Below are 23,131 nucleotides of genomic sequence, written 5' to 3'. Positions count from 1 at the left end.
GGGATCTTGACAGGCTTGAGGAGTGGGCCCATGTGAACCTCATGAAGTTCAACAAGGCCGAGTGCAAGGTCCTGCCCCTGGGTCAGGGCAATCACCAGTATCAATACAGGCTGGGGGACAAATGGATTGAGAGCAGCCCTGCAGGAGTCCCCAGCACAACAAAGACATGGACCTGTTAGAGTGGGTCCAGAGGAGGACCACGAAAATGGTCAGAGGGCTGGAACGCCTCTCCTATGAAGAAAGGCTGAGAGAGCTGGGGTTGTTCAGCCTGGAGAAGAGAAGGCTCCAGGGAGACCTTATTGCAGCCTTTCAATATATAAAGGGGGCTTATAATAAAGATGGAGAGAGACTTTTTACCAAGGCCTGTAGTGACAGGACAAGGGTCAAGGGTTTTAAACTGAAAGAGGGTAGATTTGGATTGGATATAAGGAAGAAATGCTTTACGATGAGGGTGGTGAGACACTGGAACAGGTTGCCCAGAGAAGTTGTGGATGCCCCATCATTGGAAGTGTTCAAGGTCAGGTTGGATGATGGGGCTTTGAGCAACCTGATCTAGTGAAAGATGTCCCTGCCCACGGCAGGGGAGTTGTACTTGATGATCTTTAAAGGTCCCTTCCAACCCAAACCATTCTGTGATTCTATGATTCTATGATCTATCAACAGGAAATGCAATCACACAGCTTTGAATGGGCTACATAACATCTCTGCTTCATTTTCCTCTTCTGGTAAACTGGGATCATAATATGTACTCACCCACTTTGCTAGGCTCTTGGAGTAGTTTATGTTTCGATCATTGTAACTTCTTAGCACTGGAAAGCACTATCTTATCCAACCTAACTTCTAGTGCAAAATGTACTATATTCATGGTCAGCAGATTCCAGATGATCAGGGACTAAGAAGTAAACCTACCTGAAGGAAAGGTACTTCAGAGAATTCTTATCTTTCCCCTTTCTTCTGATCTCAGCATTACCCAAGACAGGCAAATCTACTGGCTACAGGAGACAGATCTACCTTATTCTGAGTTGTTGCTAGGTATCCTTTCTTCACATTCAACATCTTGCAGTTCTATAACTTCTACTTTAGAATTTCTTCTTTCATACCACACATCAAAAGGCACGTGGGGGTCCTCAAATGGCCCATGGTCACCTTCATAGTATCCCTTGTAGGACGGAAAGCTCCCTCCCCAAGAGTTGTGGTTGTGCACGACAGAGTGGACAGCAACAGTCACTGAAGCTGAGGCAGTCACAGTAGTGATAGGCTGGCAGTAGGCTGGTCCTGAGGCACTCATGGCACCAAACACCGGGCTTCTCATGTTATGAGAACGAGCCTTGTGGCCCAAGCAACCCCTATTGCTAGGTCCTGAATGCCGTTCAGCAGAAATTTCAAAAGCGTCTCTGCGAGGGCAGTAAGGAGGTGGTCGCAGCCCTTCCCTTGTTTCCCATATTGGTTGTCTGCCCTGATGCCGTGCCTGCTGAGTGCCAGCCTCTGGATTCGATTGCAATCTGGGACTCAACTGATACCTTGTCTCTGGCTGAACCACCTGAAAGGGAGACACATGGTTATGCCTCTGACAAAGCAAGGCAAACAAATACTACACTCTTTTATATTTTATCCCAGGAACAACATTTATAATGGTATTGTCCTGGTTCTAACTCTATAAAGGTAGTGTTCTGGAGTCTTAGAACTGTTGATTTTTCCAGACATTTTTTGTCTGAAGTTGTTAAAACCTGGAAAGCATGTAATAGAATTGCAGGCATTTGGAAAAGGCTCCACCCAGGGTACATACACAGGATGTTAGTGGGGTAGTTTGTACAGACTGTAGGAATCTGTTTCTGAATTTCTTTAAAAAGCGTGAAGCACAGAGGCCACATCAGTCAATAAACCATGACCAACTTCAAATGTGGCTGTGCTTGTACCTATTTTTAGGCCTCTGCTGAACAAAAAGAGATCCACATTGCAGCTCAGCATGCAGCATCATGGGGAGCAGGAGACAGAGATTTTTCACTTTCCTTTGAAATCGCAATTATGCCAACCCAGTAGCAAGATGGAACAGATCCAAGATTTGATACAACCCTGAAACTTCTTTTTTTCTGGGTTCTATCAATCTTTCTCCCCAAGTGAGCTGTCCAGAGAAGAGGTATATGAGATGGTGACCCACAGGGAGCTGTGTGGAAGAGGTTTGGATCTTTTAAACCTCTCCCCACTTTCTTTCCTGGAGGTCACCCAGAACAGTCATTGAATAGACTGAGAGCTCTCTCTTGTGGCTGGTGCTAATATGATCTAACAGCAATTACACATGCTGAAGACCTCAGCTTTGGTACCATAATTTTACCCCCAACTTGATTCTAAAGGAAAGCCTTCACGTCCTGTCTACAAGTGCTCCAAATTTTGGCACAGTCACAAAGCATAATCAGCCAGAAACATGAAAGAAATATTACAGCCTTCCACAGAAATAGTTTTAAATTAAAATAACAACCAAACAAAAAATATTCTTGCCCTCCCTCCAGTCAATATGTGAGCTACTTACAGTGGATCTTGCAAAGACAGGATTCTCTGTAGCTTCCACTATTACTTGATGGATTGGTGCCCCAGAGCCTTGAGTAGCCTCACACTGATAGAGCTCTTCACTGATGCCTGACACTGCAGTTTGAGAGCTGTACTCAGAATCAGAGGAATCTGACCCATTATTTGTGTGCCCGGGTGGCAGTGCAAACCTCACAATGCTGGGGGGTGGCTCAGAAGATGGAATAGGTAATCTGTTTCGTCCACTGGCTAGAGAAACCTGATAATGACAATGATAATTATAATTACAAGCATTCAGTATCATTCAATTAGCATTACCCTTATTATTATTAGCACTTGATAGAAATATTCTTTAGCCAAATACACCTTTCCATTCCATGAGAACCTTAGCACTAGTTTTCTGATCAACACCTGTATTACACTGAAAAAATGCATGAAAGAAAAAGAGACATGATCTCCATCTCTGGAGATGTATGCAAATAGGATTATACATATTCCTCTATGTATCATTGTCTCAGCAAGTGCATATATGTACATGAACATGCACACTTACACTTATAAATATACAAATAATTCCTGGACTTGCCTCCCCCCTCAGCATACATTAAGCGTGATTTCATAAATCATCTCAAATGTGTATGTATAGTATGGTTAAGTGTCTAGTTGCAAAGAGAGATGGACACACATAATTGCAATATATGCACATACATACATATATATTGTTTGAATAAGGGACAGGCCATGTATACTGTTAGGAATATAAGAGATTATGCACTTCTGTGAAAACTGTTTTATTAATACTGTATTGGGTGTATGTGGCAAGGTTTTGGTAGCAGGAGGGGGGGGTCTTCAGGGGTGGCCTCTGTGGGAAGAGGTGAGGGGCTGCCCTGTGCTGGACGGAGCCAATTCCAGCCAGCGCCACAACAGCCCCACTGCAGGCCACAGCTGAGCCAATCAGTGAAGCTGGTGGTGCCTCTGTGAAAACATATCTAAGAAAGGGCAGAAATTGCAAGACAGAGAGAGGAAAACAGCAGAGGGAACACCAAGGTCAGAGAAGGAAGAGGAGGTGCTCCATGGCACCAGAGTAGATATTCATTGCAGCCTGTGGAAGACCTATGCTGGAGCAGTTATTTTTTTCCTGAAGGACTGCAGCCTGTGGGAGAGCCCACACTGGAGCAGGGGAAAAGTGTGAGAGGGGAGAAGCAGCAGAGAGAAACCACTATGTACTGACAGTAATCCCCATCTCCCATCTTCCCCTGTGCCGCTTGGGTGGGGATAGAGGAGTCTGGAGTGAAGGAGTGAAGTTGGGCATGGGAAAGGGGGGAGGAAAGGTGTAGTTTTAATGTTTGGTTTTGTTTCTCACTTCCTGAATCTATTTTAATTGGCAATAAATTAAATTAATTTTTCCCAAGTTGAGTCTGTTTTGCCCAAAACAGTAATTGGTAAGCAATCTCCCTGTCTTTATCTCAACCCATGAGCTTTTTTATCCCTTGTCCCGCTGAGGAGAGGGAGTGAGTGAGCAGCTGAGCGGGCATTTTGCTGTTAGCCAAAGTTAACCCACCACAAATACTAAGACCCAAAATAAATACATCTCAAATATTACTAGCACTGTATATGTACCTTGTGTTTGATTTTTATACACATGGACACACACACACACATATATATATAAACATGCAGCATAGCATTACTGATTCTACTAATGCATGATAAAGATATCCAAACATAACACAATAATTGTGTTAACTGAAGTGTAGGTAATGAATAATCAAATACAAATTTGATAGCTATGAATCCTTTTTTGCTGGACTTGGGCTTTATACTGTAAAGTCCTCAACATCCAGGTGGAACCTTCCACCCACCAAGATCTTTGCTTGAGCCAAGAGGGTACCACAGGGAGGGATGACTGGACTGGGGGGTGGGGGGCACCTTTTGGCAAACTTCTGGACATGGTTATCAGGGTGTGGTCTGTGGACCACCACTGGTGTAATGTTGGTCCACACAGGCCTCCTTGGTGGTCTGATGAGTTAATGTCGTGGTTTAACCCCAGCCAGCAAAAATAAACGCCACGCAGCCGCTCGATCACCCCCCACCTCCAGTGGGATGGGGGAGAGAATCGGGAGGGCACAAGTAGGAAAGCTCCCGGGTTGAGATAAAAACAGTTTAATAATTGAAATAAAACTAAGTAGAACAGTAATAATAACAATGAGAACAACAACAATAACAGAATACACAAAGCAGGCAATGCACAACAGAACTGCTCACCGACCGCCGACCGCGTGTCACTAACGGGGGCCGAGCCCCCCCACACCCCTGGTTTTTATACTGAGCATGATGTCACATGGTATAGAACACCCCATTGGCCAGCTGGGTCCACCACCCCGGCTGTGCTCCCCCCTCCCGGTGCAAGCATCACCCAGCAACAGCCAAAGCATCAATGGGCCATCAACGCTCCTTTCACACCGAACCCAAAACACAGCACATCCCCCAAGCTACTGGGAAGAAAGTTAACCCTTTCCCAGCTGGAACCAGGACAATATCCACCCCTTATTCTATACCATCTACATCATGCCCAGGTCTCACATTTTCCCATACATTCCAATTAGTCACCGCTACTTTTTCCTGCCTTTTGATATATACACACACAGAGATATCATTCCCTTAGTCCATGGGCCATCCCTCTAAAACGTCTGTTGAGTTCATTTAGTCCATGACTTCGGGTCCCACCTGTCATAACAGTCTTGCAGGTCAGGAGAGATGGTGTGTGGTGTTGGGCTCTTGCATGCGGAGGCCAGTTCTGGGCGCTTGTCCGGTTCTATCATTGTTGCACCTTGCTCAGTTTCATCGGAGTTCATCCTACATTAATCTGGGTGATTCTTACTGTAATACTGTTAATATGGCATATGGTAACCATAAAAGTGATGACATACAGTACTATGTAATAGCTAACATCGTACAATTCAGTTCATTGGCTATTTTCACCCAAAATTAAATCCCCTTGAGGTATACACCGGACTTCCCCATCCTTTCTCATCACCCACCAAGTGCACCCAGGTCCCTGAGCAAAAGCAATCCCACGGATGGGTTTTCCCTTGCCAGAGGCAGGAGTAACCCAGACCGTCTTCCCCAGCATATTCCTCATATGCACGACAGGGACTTTATCCCCCTCTACAGTGCGTAACGGTTTGGATTGGGCAGGGCCAGCTCGAGTGACAGATCCCCTAGTGTTGACTAACCAGGTGGCCTTTGCTAAATGTGTGTCCCAATGCTTGAATGTCCCACCGCCCATTGCCCTCAGTGTTGTCTTTAACAGCCCGTTGTATCGTTCAATTTTCCCGGAGGCTGGTGCATGGTAGGGGATGAGATAGACCCACTCAGTGCCGTGCTCTTTGGCCCAGGTGTCTATGAGGGTGTTTCGGAAATGAGTCCCGTTGTCTGACTCAATTATTTCTGGGGTGCCATGTTGCCATAGGACTTGTTTTTCAAGGCCCAGGATGGTGTTCCGGTCGGTGGCATGGGGCACAGGATATGTTTCCAGCCATCCTGTGGTTACTTCTACCATGGTGAGCACATAGCGCTTGCCCTGTCGGGTTTGTGGGAGCGTGATATAAACAATCTGCCAAGCCTCCCCATATTTATACTTCAACCATCGTCCTCCATACCAAAGAGGCTTTACTCGCTTGGCTTGCTTGATTGCAGCGCATGTTTCACATTCGTGGATAACCTGTGCAATAGCGTCCATGGTTAAGTCCACCCCTCGATCACGAGCCCATCTATATGTTGCATCTCTCCCTTGGTGGCCTGAAGTGTCATGGGCCCACCGAGCTATAAATAATTCACCTTTATGTTGCCAGTCCAGATCTACCTGAGCTACTTCAATCTTGGCAGCCTGATCCACCTACTGGTTGTTTTGGTGCTCTTCACTGGCCCGACTCTTGGGTACGTGAGCATCTACGTGACGTACTTTTACAGTCAGGTTCTCTACCCGGGCAGCAATATCTTGCCACAATGCGGCAGCCCAGATGGGTTTACCTCTGCGCTGCCAGTTGTTCTGCTTCCACTGCTGCAACCACCCCCACAGGGCATTTGCCACCATCCATGAGTCTGTATAGAGATAAAGTACTGGCCATTTTTCTCGTTCAGCAATGTCCAAGGCCAGCTGGATGGCTTTCACCTCTGCAAACTGACTCAATTCACCTTCTCCTTCAGCAGTTTCTGCAACTTGGCGTATAGGACTCCATACAGCAGCCTTCCATCTCCGATGTTTTCCCACAAGGCGACAGGACCCATCAGTGAACAGGGCATATTGCTTCTCGCTTTCTGGTAGTTTGTTATATGGTGGGGCCTCTTCAGCACGTGTCACCTCCTCCTCTGGGGATATTCCAAAATCTTTGCCTTCTGGCCAGTTCGTGATCACTTCCAAGATTCCTGGGCGACTGGGGTTTCCTATTCGGGCCCGTTGTGTGATCAGTGCGACCGACTTACTCCACGTAGCATCGGTTGCATGATGTGTAGAGGGGACGCTCCCTTTGAACATCCAGCCCAGTACCGGCAGTCGGGGTGCCAGGAGGAGCTGTGCTTCAGTACCAACCACTTCCGAAGCAGCTCGAACCCCTTCATATGCTGCCAATATCTCCTTCTCAGTTGGAGTGTAGCGGGCCTCGGATCCTCTGTATCCCCGACTCCAGAACCCTAAGGGTCGACCTCGAGTCTCCCCTGGTGCTTTCTGCCAGAGGCTCCAGGTAGGACCATTCTCCCCGGCTGCGGTGTAGAGCACGTTCTTCACATCTTGTCCTGCCCGGACTGGCCCAAGGGCTACTGCCTGAATTATCCCCTGTTTAATTTGTTCAAATGCTTGTCGTTGCTCAGGGCCCCATCTGAAGTCGTTCTTCTTCCGGGTCACGTGATAGAGAGGGCTTACGATCTGACTGTAATTTGGAATATGCATTCTCCAAAAGCCCACAACGCCTAAGAAGGCTTGTGTTTCCTTTTTGCTAGTTGGTGGAGACATGGCTGTTATTTTATTGATCACATCCGTTGGGATCTGACAACGTCCATCTTGCCATTTTATTCCTACATACTGGATCTCCTGGGCAGGTCCCTTGACCTTACTTCGTTTTATTGCAAAGCTGGCCTTCAGAAGGATTTGGACTATTCTCTCCCCTTTCTCAAAAACTTCTTCTGCTGTGTTGCCCCACACGATGATGTCATCAATGTATTGCAGGTGTTCCGAAGCCTCACCTTGTTCCAGTGCTGTGTGGATCAGTCCATGGCAAATGGTAGGGCTGTGTTTCCACCCCTGGGGCAGTCGGTTCCAGGTGTACTGGACGCCCCTCCAAGTGAAAGCAAACTGTGGCCTGCACTCTGCCGCCAAAGGGATGGAGAAGAAGGCATTAGCGATATCACTTGTGACGTACCACTTGGCTGCCTTTGACTCCAGTTCGTATTGAAGTTCTAGCATGTCCGGCACGGCAGCACTCAGTGGCGGCGTGACTTCGTTCAGGCCACGGTAGTCTACTGTTAGTCTCCACTCTCCATTGGACTTTCGTACTGGCCATATGGGACTGTTAAAGGGTGAGCGAGTCTTGCTGATCACTCCTTGGCTCTCCAGTCGATGAATCAGCTCATGGATGGGGATCAGGGAGTCTCGGTTGGTGCGGTATTGCCGCCGGTGCACTGTTGTGGTAGCGATCGGCACCTGTTGTTCTTGGACCTTCAACAACCCCACAACAGAAAGATCCAACGAGAGACCGGGCAAGGTGGACAGCTGTTTAATTTCCTCCGTCTCCAGGGCAGCTATACCAAAAGCCCACCGGTACCCTTTTGGGTCCTTGAAATACCCTCTCCTGAGGTAGTCTATGCCAAGGATGCACGGAGCCTCTGGGCCAGTCACAATGGGGTGCTTCTGCCACTCATTCCCGGTTAGGCTCACTTCGGCCTCCAATACAGTTAACTCTTGGGATCCCCCTGTCACTCCAGAAATACAAATGGGTTCTGCCCCTTTATAGCTTGATGGCATCAGGGTACACTGTGCACCGGTGTCTACGAGAGCCTTATACTCCTGTGGCTCTGATGTGCCAGGCCATCGAATCCACACAGTCCAGTAAACCCGGTTGTCCCTTTCCTCCACCTGACTGGAGGCAGGGCCCCTCTAGTCCTGGTCATCATATTCGCTATCCACTTCTTGTAAGTATGAGTCAGAAGTCCCTTTGTTAAGGTCGGAAGTGGAATCAGCCCTTCTACTCTGTCTGGGGAACTCACTGGAGATCGGAGCAGCGGTTTTCCTGGAAGAACCCCCTTGTGTGGTTGTTTTCCCTTGCAACTCATGTACCCGTGCCTGTAGGACTGAGGTAGGTTTTCAATCCCACTTCCTCATGTCCTCTCCATGGTCACGCAGGTAAAACCACAGGGTGCCCCGGGGTGTGTACCCACGATGTCTCCTCTCTTGAGCACTGGGACGCTTGCTCCTAATGGATGAGACACTGGGCCGTGCAGGTGGGGAGCAGGACATATCCTCTTTGAGTTGCTAGACCTCCTGAGACAGTTTCTCCATAGCCGAGACACAGTCCCGTAGGGAGGAAGAGAGACTTTCTTCATATTGCCGGAGTTGGCCAGCCAGTTCATCCACTGTTCCTCTCCATCTCTGCAGGTCATTATTGCCAATGAGTTTGCATGTGACGCTGGTGCACTCCGTACAAACTTCCGCCACATGGGTCGGGTACATTTGACTTCATCTGGGTCTTTGGATAACTGCTCGTTGTTCAGGTCATCATAAATCACTTCCAGCACAGCTAATTCTCTCAGGTACTGGATACCTCTCTCCATGGTGGTCCACTTGCCTGGGTGGCATATAACATCTTCCTTGAAGGGATACCTTTCCTTCACGCCTGACAGGAGTCACCTCCAGAGGCTGAGGACTTGTGCCCCTTGTCCAATTGCTTTGTCAATACCCCCTTCCCTAGAAAGGGATCCCAGCCGCTTGGCTTCCCTACCCTCTAATTCCAGGCTACTGGCCCCGTTATCCCAGCATCGGAGCAGCCAGGTGACAATGTGCTCGCCTGGACGACGACTGAAGTCTTTTCGTATATCTCGCAACTCACCCAGAGATAGGGATCGGGTGGTCAACATCTCATTTACGGGTTCTGCCTCCTCCTCCTCCTGTTCTCGTGATGGCCCTGGTTCATCTTCATCCCTTACTAAACGAGCTGATTTTCTTGTGCATTTTCTTTTTTGTATAGGGGCGACTGATACCGGCATGGGTTGGTTCTCTGTCGCAGGGGGCGGAGTAGCTGCCGTGCCTGCCGTGGGGGGTCAGGGAGCCGCTGTGCTTGCCGTGGGGGGTGGGGTAGCCACAGGGCCTGTTGCTTTGTCATCAGCTGCAGAGACGTTTCCTTCCCCTTGGGGGTTCTGAGTGGTGTTAAATAGGGCTCGGTAGGCGTGGGCCAGGCCCCAGCACATTGTGGTGATTTGTGTCTCCCTAGAATGGCCAGGGTGACAGCATACTTCTTCCAAATATTCTACTAATTTTTCAGGGTTCTTCACTTGTTCAGGGGTAAAGTTCCAGAACACTGGGGGTGCCCACTGTCCTAGGCATTTGCCCATGCTATCCCACTCGCCCTGCCACTCATAACTATCCAGCCTTGGGGCAGATCTCTGGATGACATTCTTGAATTGCTTACTAACCTTGGATAAAACCACAACAATATTCCCAAGGAGTACCAATAGATGTATCTTAACTACCCAGGGATGTTCAAGGTACTGGCAAGTTATTTTAACAAAGGAGATGAAGGTAGCGAGGGTGCCATTCTCTATTTCCTCCATAAAAAATCTCTCGGAGGAAAAGGTATAATTGCTAATGGTCTCCATGAGGTGGTACCCAAAATACAGAAATGGCTTCATTACGAAACCCAAATACCAAATAACCCCCAATGCCAGCGTTTTAGTAACAAATCTCCCAGGCAAAACATCATTAATCACGACAGAGCACAACAGACTACAAAACCCAACTCCAATTTTTAACAGGTACAGTAAAAACAAGAGCATGGTGCAGAACAAATTAATATGTTACCAGATATAAATTCCTTAATATGCTCTAAATAATCTGTCGTTATCTCAACCCTTCGTGCCCCACGTTGGGCGCCAAAAAGGACTGTCGTGGTTTAACCCCAGCCAGCAAAAATAAACGCCACGCAGCCGCTCGATCACCCCCCACCTCCAGTGGGATGGGGGAGAGAATCGGGAGGGCACAAGTAGGAAAGCTCCCGGGTTGAGATAAAAACAGTTTAATAATTGAAATAAAACTAAGTAGAACAGTAATAATAACAATGAGAACAACAACAATAACAGAATACACAAAGCAGGCAATGCACAACAGAACTGCTCACCGACCGCCGACCGCGTGTCACTAACGGGGGCCGAGCCCCCCCACACCCCTGGTTTTTATACTGAGCATGATGTCACATGGTGTAGAATACCCCATTGGCCAGCTGGGTCCACCACCCCGGCTGTGCTCCCCCCTCCCGGTGCAAGCATCACCCAGCAACAGCCAAAGCATCTATGGGCCATCAACGCTCCTTTCACACCGAACCCAAAACACAGCACACCCCCCAAGCTACTGGGAAGAAAGTTAACCCTGTCCCAGCTGGAACCAGGACAGTTAAATATTTTGAGGAAAGCAACAGAGGCAGTGGGGTGGGAAAGAAGAAGGTGTGTGTACAAAAGGAACTGTCTTTTGCAAAGTCTTGGGGGAAAGTCTGGTTTTATATTTGCATATGACATTCTGCTTTTAAAAGCTTACCTAATACCTACATTTGTATCTAGCTTGTTGATTGCAGCCTCTAAAACAATACTTACTAAAAAACATACTTTAAAAGTTTAAGAAAGTAGAAGAATATCAAATACATAACAAACATCACATTTAATAAAGATTTAAATTAAAACTAGAGCAAGAAACTTAAAGTAAAAATTTTAAAAATCCAAGAGAATTTTAAAAATAAACAGCTTCTAGAGAAGAGGGTTGGTTGCAGGGGGAGAGAGAATATTATCATTTCTTCTGTTCACCATTAGTTTTACTGACCTCAGGGTACGGTCCAAAGAGTGAAAGAAGAACAGGAAGCAGCACCAATCCATTGAGAACTCCCAAAATTGTTAAGATTGCCAAAACAGCAAAAAAATACCTGAAGTAGGGTTTAAGGGGGTGGGAGGGGGAAGAGAAGAGGCACAAATATTGTTAGAAATAAGGGATTACATACTACTGCTAAATATATTAAAAAATACATATACTAAATTAAATCTCAAATATTACTAACATTGTACTAAATAATTATATCACTTTCTTTATATATAGTTTTTTTGGTTTTATTTTTTACCCTTTGGATTAGAGAATGTACATCTCACAACCCAAAGTATTAGTTGATAAAAGAAAGAAAGAAAATTAAATTTGTTAATTTCCCAGAATCTGGCAGCATGTAATGTTATTTATGAATGTGCTACACAAATACAAAAATATGGAATGTGCAGTGAATGGCTGAATGGATTGAAAGAACAAATACAATGAAAAAGGGCCCCCGGTAGTGAAAACCCAGCGGAAGCAAACAAATCAAGTGAAGGGTGTAGAAGTTAAACAATTTAGCCTTGAAGGGAAAGAAACCCACTTCTCCCAGCAGCTAATCCAGTGTGAAATACTTCTGCATCTTACAGTGGAATCTCTAATTAAATCTCCAGCATAAGGTAAAGCTTTCCCCTGCCATTCATTAATCACAACTTTCCACCTAGAATTCTGTGAGTTCCAGTTTTACCAAATAGCTCAAATTGCAGCTACACAGGAACAAGGAACACAGCAACACAGCAACACAGGAACCATCTTTCTGCAAAGAAAATGCTGCCCATTCTATAGTAAGCTTCAGCATCCTACTGAGTAATAGCACTCCACAATAGCAGAACTGCATTGCAGGCTAATCTTTTGTTGAATAATTTAACACCTCTGAATACTGTTGTTTTGCATCAGCCAATTCAAACATGAAGGCTGAAGTACTATAGAAGAAGAGGAAAGTGCACAAGTGTTTGTCCTTTCCCACCACTGAGGGCTAAGGTCTGGGATCCTTCATGAATACCAAAGTAAACTTGTCAGTAAAAGGAAAGCCTTGCTAGTTGGTATTCAGCACAGCTGGAGCCGAGACGAAATTTAAGGCTGCATTATAACTAATGATTTCAAGATCTCAGTCTTGGGTAAATTCCTGGAGGAGAAGGGGTACGAAAAGAACTGAGGGTGAGTTTGCCCATTCAAAGCTGTGTGATTGCATTTCCTGTTGATAGATCATAGAATCATAGAATCACAGAATGGTTTGGGTTGGAAGGGACCTTTAAAGATCATCAAGTACAACTCCCCTGCCGTGGGCAGGGACATCTTTCACTAGATCAGGTTGCTCAAAGCCCCATCATCCAACCTGACCTTGAACACTTCCAATGATGGGGCATCCACAACTTCTCTGGGCAACCTGTTCCAGTGTCTCACCACCCTCATCGTAAAGCATTTCTTCCTTATATCCAATCCAAATCTACCCTCTTTCAGTTTAAAACCCTTGACCCTTGTCCTGTCACTACAGGCCTTGGTAAAAAGTCTCTCTCCATCTTTATTATAAGCCCCCTTTATATATTGAAAGGCTGCAATAAGGTCTCCCTGGAGCCTTCTCTTCTCCAGGCTGAACAACCCCAGCTCTCTCAGCCTTTCTTCATAGGAGAGGCGTTCCAGCCCTCTGACCATTTTCGTGGTCCTCCTCTGGACCCACTCTAACAGGTCCATGTCTTTGTTGTGCTGGGGACTCCTGCAGGGCTGCTCTCAATCCATTTGTCCCCCAGCCTGTATTGATACTGGTGATTGCCCTGACCCAGGGGCAGGACCTTGCACTCGGCCTTGTTGAACTTCATGAGGTTCACATGGGCCCACTCCTCAAGCCTGTCAAGATCCCTCTGGATGCCATCCCTTCCCTCAAGCAAATCAGCTGCACCACTCAGCTTGGTGTCATCTGCAAACTTGCTGAGGGTGCACTCCATCCCACTGCCTATGTCATTAATAAATATATTGAACAGTACTGGTTCCAATACAGACCCTTGAGAGACGCCGCTTGTTACTGATCTCCAATTGGACATTGAGCCATTGACTGTAACTCTTTGGACGCGGCCATCCAGCCAGTTCCTTATCCATCTAACAGTCCATCCATCAAACCCATATCTCTTCAAGTTAGCGACAAGGATGTTGTGGGGGACCATGTCAAAGGCCTTACAGAAGTCAAGATAGATGACATCAGTTGCTCTTCCCTTATCCACCAAGGCAGTCACTCCATCGTAGAAGGCCACCAGATTAGTCAGGCACGATTTGCCCTTGGTGAAGCCACGTTGGCTGTCTCGAATCACCTCCCTGTCATCCATATGCCTTGACATAGCTTCCAGCTAGTAACATAGCTGGCAACAAACTTTACTGCCTCCATGTTTCTACATGTGATCAAATATATCAGACTCCTGTAAAACTACAAATATCCTGCTACTGTAAACATTTTGGAATTCCTGATCTGCATTAGCAAAAATCGGTGAACCAATCTACTTCACTAAGATAAACCACCAGAACTTTATACTGGGACAGAGATCAACAACAGGCATTAAAACATTTGCATCTCATCCATCTAACATTAGGATAAACAAGAAGATTATAGCTCTGACCACTTGGTGTATACAATGTCTGTTAATTTACTTAATATTCCACACTGTTGGACTAATCTATCCCTTTCTGGAAGTTTGGGGTCATCTTCACCCAGTGTAACAATGCTCAGGCTCTGATAGTTTATTTTATTTTATTTTGTTTTATTTTGTTATTTTATTTTAATTTAATTTTATTTTTTAAACAAGGTGAACTAAAGTCAGATTGTGCTAGAAAACAAGAAACTGATGGTCAAAAAAGTAAAATAAAAGAAGCTGAAAAGTCAAAATGCTCATTTTATATGCTAAGAGAATATCCACTCCAAATTTTGAATGAAGGGCTGCTACAGTCTTCCATTTGCTATGATACAAAAATATGCTTGCCAAATCTTTTGTCTGTTAAGTAGGAAAGTAGCACAGCAAATATACCCCTGTAAATTTAGGCTAAATCTATGAGCAACCTATATGTCAGTGTGTTCCATCCCTTACAAGATCAGGTCCTAAAAGAATAATTCTACCTTATTTCTTCACCATCAATAAAATAAAACAAAATATACTGACCTGAAAAAAATACAAGTTCTATTTCAGGGCATGCAATATCTGTGTAGTAATAATCCCCATGTAGGTTTAATGTATTTAGACCTAAGTGTAAACCTCCTACTCCCTGCTTTCTGCAAATCTCTTACATACATAAACAAAAAATCCTGATGAGATTTAGCAATCATTCTCTCGGTTCCTGCCTCTGACATTTTGTTGTTGCTGTTGTCAAATGGATGTCAGCTAAGTCTGATCACCTATCCAGTTTATGTTTACCTAAGCAGTTAAGTCATCTTTCGGAGCATTTTTATTTGGCCCAGTTCTACCTCAGTTCTGTTTTAGGGCTAGGATTTTTTTTTTTTGTGCTGTAGTTTGCCACAAAGAACCCGCATTACTTCTAAGATTAGCGATTTTGCAGAGCTCCACAGGTTGTTTGGAATGGATTAAGATCTGTTTCATTGTACTTCTCAAATTCCCCTCAAAAGAAAAACTTGCTCTCCTCTCATACTTGACGAATTCACATTCTTAATTAAATCCACAAGAAACTGTGCCTGTAGTTCTAAACAGAAGAGCCTTCGGACTTTGCTTTACAAAATTTTAATATGAAGTTCTGTGTTCATACTTATGGTTCCCTAGCTCCCAAACAGGGCTTTTTTCCTCACCCATTTATAAACTGCTGTAAACCTCATATAAAGATAGCAGGAGAAGGCCCAGAGAGCATCAGTTGCAGTGTAATTGCAGCATGTTTGTAGCTCCATGTGTCCTTTCCAGGCAAATCGTTGTGCATATGAAAAATATGGAAGACCTATATCTGGAAGGTTAAAGGTAAAATCCAACTAATATTGGACAATACTAGCTGCTTCAAACTGACTTAATTACAGAATTGGCAAACTTTGCTAAAGAGGGCCATTTTTGTTTCCTTTCATGCTGGGAGTCAGATTTTCCTGGAACAGATTTTAATACCAGCGATGAAAATACTACTACGTCTAGCATGTGACAAGGAGTTAATAAAACATAGGGAAAACAGGACCATGACGTAAGCATGCTTGACACACCATACATAGTAATAAAATGACAGATACACTGAAATGACTAAATATTAAAAGCATACTTATTTTTATTTTTTAAAAAAAAAAAGTCAAGACACACAAATGCCTTACCTGACAATAAAATCAAACTCCGATCCTACGAGCATTAACACTCCAAACAGAGTGGACACAGCTCCATCCAACACTGGTGCAAACATATGTTCCAATGCAAGGACAGCCCTACGGTTCTTGTCTCCTACGGCAGTTAAAAATGCCTGTAAAACAATGAAATCCATTTCATTAGAGAGAGACGTACAGCCTTTCAAACAGCCTCTCTCTTAGTATGCAGTTCTTCACCAGTTAATTACTTCAATTTACAGTCCATTAAAGTATCTCTATAGCTGGCTAGACTTCAAGACAAGGTCTGATCCTGCAGTCATACCATATAGCCACTGCTGAAGTCACATGACCAGAGTAAGCATTGATTACAGAGTCAGAGCCATAGTAATAATTTTGGAAACAATGCCTGCCTGCACCAGTAGGCTTTTCATTTGTTTCTTGGTTTGCTTGTTTCCACACGCAAAGAATTCATTTTATGGTAAAAGCACTTCAGGTGTAAAAATTATAGGGCTATTCTTGTCACTCTCACGAGGGCATAGCTTCCATGACTGTCATGGGAAGTTTGCTGTAAAACTAGCCAATACTGATTCAGGTTTTCCTGAATACACTTGGAACAGACCGAAGACTTGCAACACCGAGGACTTGCAACTTTTGCTCACGCACACAGTCACATCCATGGTAGCATTTACTAGTGGATCAGGTCTTTCTGTCACTTTACACAGAAGTGTCCACTGATACAGTGCATTTCTCCTCACAGGTCTGAGGATCCACACTATCAGTAAGCACTCAACTGATGGAAAGTTGCCAGTGTATTCAACAGGACCAGTATAAAGTAACACTACTAAGTCGTGTGCTGCTTTTTTTACATTCCTATTTCACTCAAGATGAATGTTTTTGCAACTTTTTCTACTTCAAACCTAGCAGCACTATACTACGCCCAACTATATAGCATACTAGCTAGCAGCACTATATATGCCCAACTCTGTACCTCATCTACAACATGTAGATGCTGGGTGGTGCCGGCTGTCCCCGCGGCCAGTTCAAACCTTGGGAAGCCGCATATAACCAGCCCCTAGGGAGCTCCAGCAACCAGGAGCGCCGCAAACAGGGCATGCAAACAGGGAGCATCATCTGAGAGGAGCAGTGCGGAAGTTTCTGTGGAAGGGCACGTGAGAAGGGCGGCACACTCTACCAGTTGTCAGGCTGCTGCCTGCTCTGCTCACCCGCAGGCTTCGGCTGCGGCCCCGACGGTCACCCCAGCTAGCTGTTGGCTGTGCAAACCTACCCAGCAGCCTGAGGTCTCCAGGGAATTAGAAGGGCTTATTAGGCAGTGCTTTGGGATCGTCGGAAGCATGGTGGCAGAGACCCAGCGAGGGCTGCGCTCTGCAGCAGCCGGGAACCATCTACCTAGCCAGGCTAGCCTGGGACGAGTGGAGGCAGCCACCCAGACAGAGCTTCCTATCGGGGAAGCTGCTGTCCAGGTGGAGGGCTGTAAAGTCTGTACCCCACACTCCTGGGTGGAGGAGGGTGCAAGCTCCACCTGTGCAAGGTGTGCTCTGGTGGAGTCACTCAGGCAGCGGGTGGAGGAGCTGCAGGAGGAAGTCGGCAGGTTACGCTGTATTAGGGAGGGGGAACAAGAAACAGAGTATTATTCGAGACTTTGCAAGAAGAAATACTAGAGCCCCGTGGCACTGACCTCCAAGGACTACCAGACAAAGAGCGTCAACAGTGAACAGACAGCACCTTGGAAAAGGAGGCACCATGGTCTCTGGTGACTCATGGCAACAGGATATCACTTCCCCCCCCATTTCCTTGTATATACCAACCAGCAACAGATACGAAGTCTTGGCAATGGGTGAAGCCAACGAACAAGACTCACAGGGAGAAACCGCACCAGTTGCACACACTAAAAACTGCAAAAGGAAGCAGCAAGTGCTAGTAGTAGGTGACTCTCTGCTGAGAGGCATGGAGGCACACCCATCTGCCGGCCTGATATACAGTCAAGGGAAGTTTGCTGCTTGCCAGGAGCCAAGATCCAGGTTGTCACAGAGAGACTGCCACAACTGGTTAAAAGCACAGGCTACTATCCCCTACTTCTTTTCCATGTGGGCACCAATGACACGGTAAAGCATAACCTGGGCAAGATCAAGAAGGACTTCAGAGCCCTGGGGGCACAAGTGAAGGGGACGGGGGTCCAAGTGATCTTCTCTATCTTGCGAGTCAGGGATAGGGGTGCGGGCAGAAGTTGACGCATCATGCAGATCAACACCTGGCTTCGTGGCCGGTGTCGTCACCAGGGCTTTGGCTTCTATGATCACAGGATGTTCTTTGATGAATACAGCCTATTGGGGAGAGATGGGATCCACCTATCTAGAAGAGGAAAGAGAATCTTCGCTGGCAGATTGGCTGACTTAGTGAATCACACTTTAAACTAAGGAACTTGGGGGGTGGGGTCCAAGGCCGTGACACTTGTGTACTCACAAGCAACAGGGTGGATGAGCGCACCTACCGGAGTAGTGAGGAATGCTCCCCAACCCTCCAAAAAGGTTCTGCCAAAAAGGTGAGACAGTCGACAGTCCAACTGAAGTGTCGCTATACCAATGCACGCAGCATGGGTAACAAACAGGAGGAGCTGGAAGCCACTGTGCAGCTGGAAAGCTATGATCTGATCGCTATCACTGAAACGCGGTGGGATGAATCACATGATTGGAGCGCTGCAATCGATAGCTATAAACTGTTCAGGAGGGGCAGGCAAGGAAGGAGGGGCGGGGAGGTGTTGCCCTCTATGTAAAAAAAATGGATTGATTGCACAGAGCTGTCTTTGAAAAACAGCAGCACACAGGTTGAGAGCTTATGGGTGAAAATTAGAGACCAAGCCAACAAAGGAAACCTTGTGGCTGGTGTTTACTACAGGCCGCCTGATCAAGGGGAGGATGTTGATGAAGCGTTCTTGCTTCAACTACAGGAAGCATCACGCTCGCAGGCTCTGATCCTGCTGGGGGACTTCAACCACCCTGACATCCGCTGGAAAAGTGGCACAGCAAGCTGCAAGCAGTCTAGGAGACTCTTGGAGTGCATTGAGGATAACTTCCTAATCCAGGTGATAGAAAGCCCAACCAGAGGAGATGCATTACTGGGCCTGTTGCTCACCATCGCAGAGGAACTTATTGGAGAGGTCACGATTGGTAGGTAGCCTGGGCTGCAGTGATCATGCCCTGGTGGAATTCACGATCTCGAGGGATGTAGGCCAGGCGAAAAGTATAGTCAAGACCCTAAACCTTAGGAAAGCGAACTTTCAGTTGTTTCCCTGTGCTCTGATCACTGAATCAGGCTATCTTCTAAAACATCACACAGCAATGACAGTGAAAGTGTAAAATTGCCAGTTACTTCAAGAATTGTCCTTTTTTGAATAAAATTCATCAAAAGAATTTGAAGTCCATAGTGAGGACTGAATCCCTCTGGGAGATGGGCTGAGTGAGAGAGATGGGAAAGCTCCACCTTGCCTAGTGCGGTGTTGTGTTGTGGGGTGTCCCCTGTGCTTTGGGGATGCGGCGCTGCATTCGGAGATCTGCCCAGCAAGCTCCCAGATTGGAGGAGTCCCTGGGCCAAGCACTCTGTTTTGCCAGGGGCAGTTGCAGTGGCTATCACAGATTCATATAGGTCAAAACTGACTTAACAGGGCATTTAATATGTTCCTGTGAAATAATATTCTGCTGGTTCATCCAAGAATTTGTGCGATTTGAAACTTAAATCATTATCTCTCCTTAGGCTAGCAATAGAAAGTTACAGGATGTAGTGCTGTTCAGAACAGACAGGATATTTTAGATGTTTGGGGAAGACTAAAGCTGTTTATTTTCTTGAAAAAAATCCATTAATTTTATGGGGAATGCTTTGAAGGGGAGGAATAAATTGAGTTTTTTACCGCTAAAGTTTTTTGGGGCTTGTGGTTGAAAACCGATTTAATTATTTTAACTCCTTTTTTTTTCCTCATTTTGGGGAAAAAACCAGAAGTGTTAAATCCTTACTTAGCTCTTGGTCCCTATTTTCTTGCTCTGCTTTTCACAGCTTTTCAGTGGCAGACACTAGTTTGACCAAAGCAAGCCATTTTATTTTGGTTGCGGAAATATTTTACACACACACATGCACATACACACACACACACATATGTGTGCAGAATTTTGATGGAAATTTTTTTGATGATTCCTGATAAAATCACCTTCTGATTTATAAAACTTCTCTCCAAAGATCTCAAAGTGCAAATAAACCTGAATGCATTTATACTCAAAGTCTAGGAATATGGTAAGTAATAGTATCCTCAGAATAAGGAAATGTTCAGGCTCAGATTTTCCAAGCTGGAAAAGCAGGCTAATATGAGAATCTTAACTGTGTCCACTATCAGATACAGCTTTTTTCTCTTTGAAGTGTCCATTGGTTTTGACTGAATTTGTGGCATTCAAAAATCAAGGCATCCACATTTTTTTAATTGGCATCAGGATTTCTTTACCAAGAAGTCCATGACTGATGGAAAAAGAGTCCACATTGCCTGACTGCTAACTGTAACCACAAGAATCATGAAATGAGTGTTGGATTAGCTTGATTTGTTTCTTTTTCTTGAACTTTAATGAATGTTTGTATTTTTTTCCACTGTATTTGTAAAGGGTAATAAATGAATCAAAGAAGAGGCCAAAGATGGAAAACTGTATTTCCAGAACTGCTTGAAGAGAAGAACTGCTCAAAGTTGTGGAAAAGGACATGCTGCATCAGGACAATTCACTGTTACTGTAACTTATTGTATTATTTTGTTAAATATTTCTATAAATATTTAAAGATGTACACATACGTAATATACAAAAGAACATTGTAAAGTAGTATAATCTGGAGTCATTTGCCTCCAGTTAATAGAGTGGGGACAACATTGGTTTTGCTCTGTACTTATTGTATATTGATCTCTTTGCCACAAGTAAACTTAATCTAGTTCTAAATTTCAGCATAGGTTGCTGCTGCTTAAATATTGTATGATTTACTCGTATAATTCTATGCAAATATTGCTTATGTAATAGGATTTTTTCTGTAAAGGTACATGTTTGTTTAAAATATTTTAAATTTGCATATCACAACCCTGTGGTAGTATGAAATGTTACTTTAAACTTTCAAACACGCTATGCGTGATAATTTTTTAAGATAAGCAGATATGAAGAAAAACATGTTAATCTTGGAGACTTAAATAGGTTTAGCTGTGTGCAGGTTTTGTTTTGCTGTGTGTATTGATGTGTGCATCTGGAAGTGTGCTTGTCAGTGTGTGTATGTTCCCAGTGTACTGTAGTTTCTCTTTTACTGTATGGTAACCCTTAATGGGCTTATGAACCCACTGATGCTGGTGTGAGTCTGGTTTTCCCTGTTAGTAGGCACTAGTGAAAACTGCATTGGTGTTTACCAACATGTACCATAGACTACCATCATCAAAGGGCCAAGATAAAATAGAAGACAGGAAGTCAGGGTTTGGGAGCGTGGTTCAGTTTCCTACTCTATTAATGACTTGGTACACGTGATTTTGGTCAAGTCACATAACTGCCCTGTGCCTCAGTTTCTCAATCTGTAAAATGGGTATAACTGTACTTACCTACCTCCCAGAAGAGTTGTGAGGCTTAATTACTGTCTGCGAAAGTGTTTTGATATTTTTCATAAATGGTGCCAAGTAAGTGCAAACACTATAACCATTCTTTTTTCACTTCAAAAGGTGCTGGATATTGAGAAGTGCTGGTGGTTACAGAAATTCAATGAGCATATGTCTTGTTTTGATATTGATACTGTTAACTATGAGTGGCATTAGAAGCTAAATAATCTAGTTTTTTGTTGGTAAAGCCACAGCTCAGCTGTGTCCTTATAACATTCAAATTATTATCCTCTGTTACCTTATTTTAATGGCAGGAAAGAAGTTAACAGTAAGTGAGAAAAATCAAATGGAAGGATTAAAAAAAAAATCTTTTATTTTCACTTATTAAATATAAATTACTTTCTGTTGGATCCAGGACTATAATGAATGACACTTAAGACCTGATATGTTTTTTTCTCTGTTGTTTTGATTGCTTTTTCCCACGCTTCATTGGCACTTTTAATTAAAACAGCTAAACTGGGATCCCTTTGTGAAACTAATTTAGCTTTTTTTTTTTTGTTATTTTTAAACTAAAGATGGATTGCTGCAGGTGAAGGGCCTGGAAAAATGCTACAATCTCTGTGTTCTGGTTGAAACCAAACCCTAAGAATGGAGAACCTTAATTTAAAATACTAGAACAAAAGTTCTCATTCTCTCTCTCTTCGTCTTTCTCCATCTTTTTTCTGCCCTTCTCCAAACTGTTTTTTAGAGCAGGTAGATGATCAAATATGTATTCAGAGCCAAACACACACAACCCTGAATCTCAAGGCAGGGACTGAGGGAATGAAGTCCCTCCCACCGTAGGAGAAGATCAGGTTCAGACCACCTGAGGAACATGAACACACACGAGTCCATGGGACTCGACGAGATGCATCCCAGGGTCTTGAGGGAATTGGCTGATGTAGTCGCTAAGACACTCTCCATCATATTTGAAAAGTCATGGAAGTCAGGCAAAGTCCCCAGTGACTGGAAAAAGGGAAACATCACAGCCATTTTAGAAAAGGAGGACCCTGGGAACAACCAACCAGTCAGACTCACCTCTGTGCCCAGTAAGATCATGGAACAGATCCTCCTGGAAGCTATGCTAAGGCACATGGAGGACAGGGAGGTGATTCGAGACAGCCAACATGGCTTCACCAAGGGCAAATCGTGCCTGACTAATCTGGTGGCCTTCTACGATGGAGTGACTGCCTTGGTGGATAAGGGAAGAGCAACTGATGTCATCTGTCTTGACTTCTGTAAGGCCTTTGACATGGTCCCCCACAACATCCTTGTCGCTAACTTGAAGAGATATGGGTTTGATGGATGGACTGTTAGATGGATAAGGAACTGGCTGGATGGCCGCGTCCAAAGAGTTACAGTCAATGGCTCAATGTCCAATTGGAGATCAGTAACAAGCGGCGTCTCTCAAGGGTCTGTATTGGAACCAGTACTGTTCAATATATTTATTAATGACATAGGCAGTGGGATGGAGTGCACCCTCAGCAAGTTTGCAGATGACACCAAGCTGAGTGGTGCAGCTGATTTGCTTGAGGGAAGGGATGGCATCCAGAGGGATCTTGACAGGCTTGAGGAGTGG

The 23,131-nt window shown here is 44.9% G+C and overlaps 1 protein-coding gene across 1 annotated transcript in view; it reads right to left on the bottom strand.

Moving 5' to 3' along the window:
* Positions 1-839: 839 nt before the first annotated feature.
* Positions 840-23,131, bottom strand: part of LOC142074879 (protein patched homolog 1-like) — a 101,157-nt gene continuing 78,865 nt past the window's right edge. The window contains exons 20-23 of the mRNA XM_075135813.1: positions 15,912-16,054; positions 11,600-11,699; positions 2,528-2,782; positions 840-1,540 (exon numbers count right to left, since the gene is read on the bottom strand). Of these exons, the coding sequence (XP_074991914.1) occupies positions 1,013-1,540; positions 2,528-2,782; positions 11,600-11,699; positions 15,912-16,054 (1,026 nt within the window). The 3' untranslated portion in view covers positions 840-1,012. The remainder of the gene's footprint in view (positions 1,541-2,527; positions 2,783-11,599; positions 11,700-15,911; positions 16,055-23,131) is intronic.

The sequence above is a fragment of the Calonectris borealis genome, chromosome W (genome assembly GCF_964195595.1).
Source record: "Calonectris borealis chromosome W, bCalBor7.hap1.2, whole genome shotgun sequence".
Taxonomy (NCBI): Eukaryota; Metazoa; Chordata; class Aves; order Procellariiformes; family Procellariidae; genus Calonectris; species Calonectris borealis.
The sequence above is the reverse complement of the archived record's forward strand: the minus strand, read 5'-3'. Positions and strand labels throughout refer to the sequence as shown.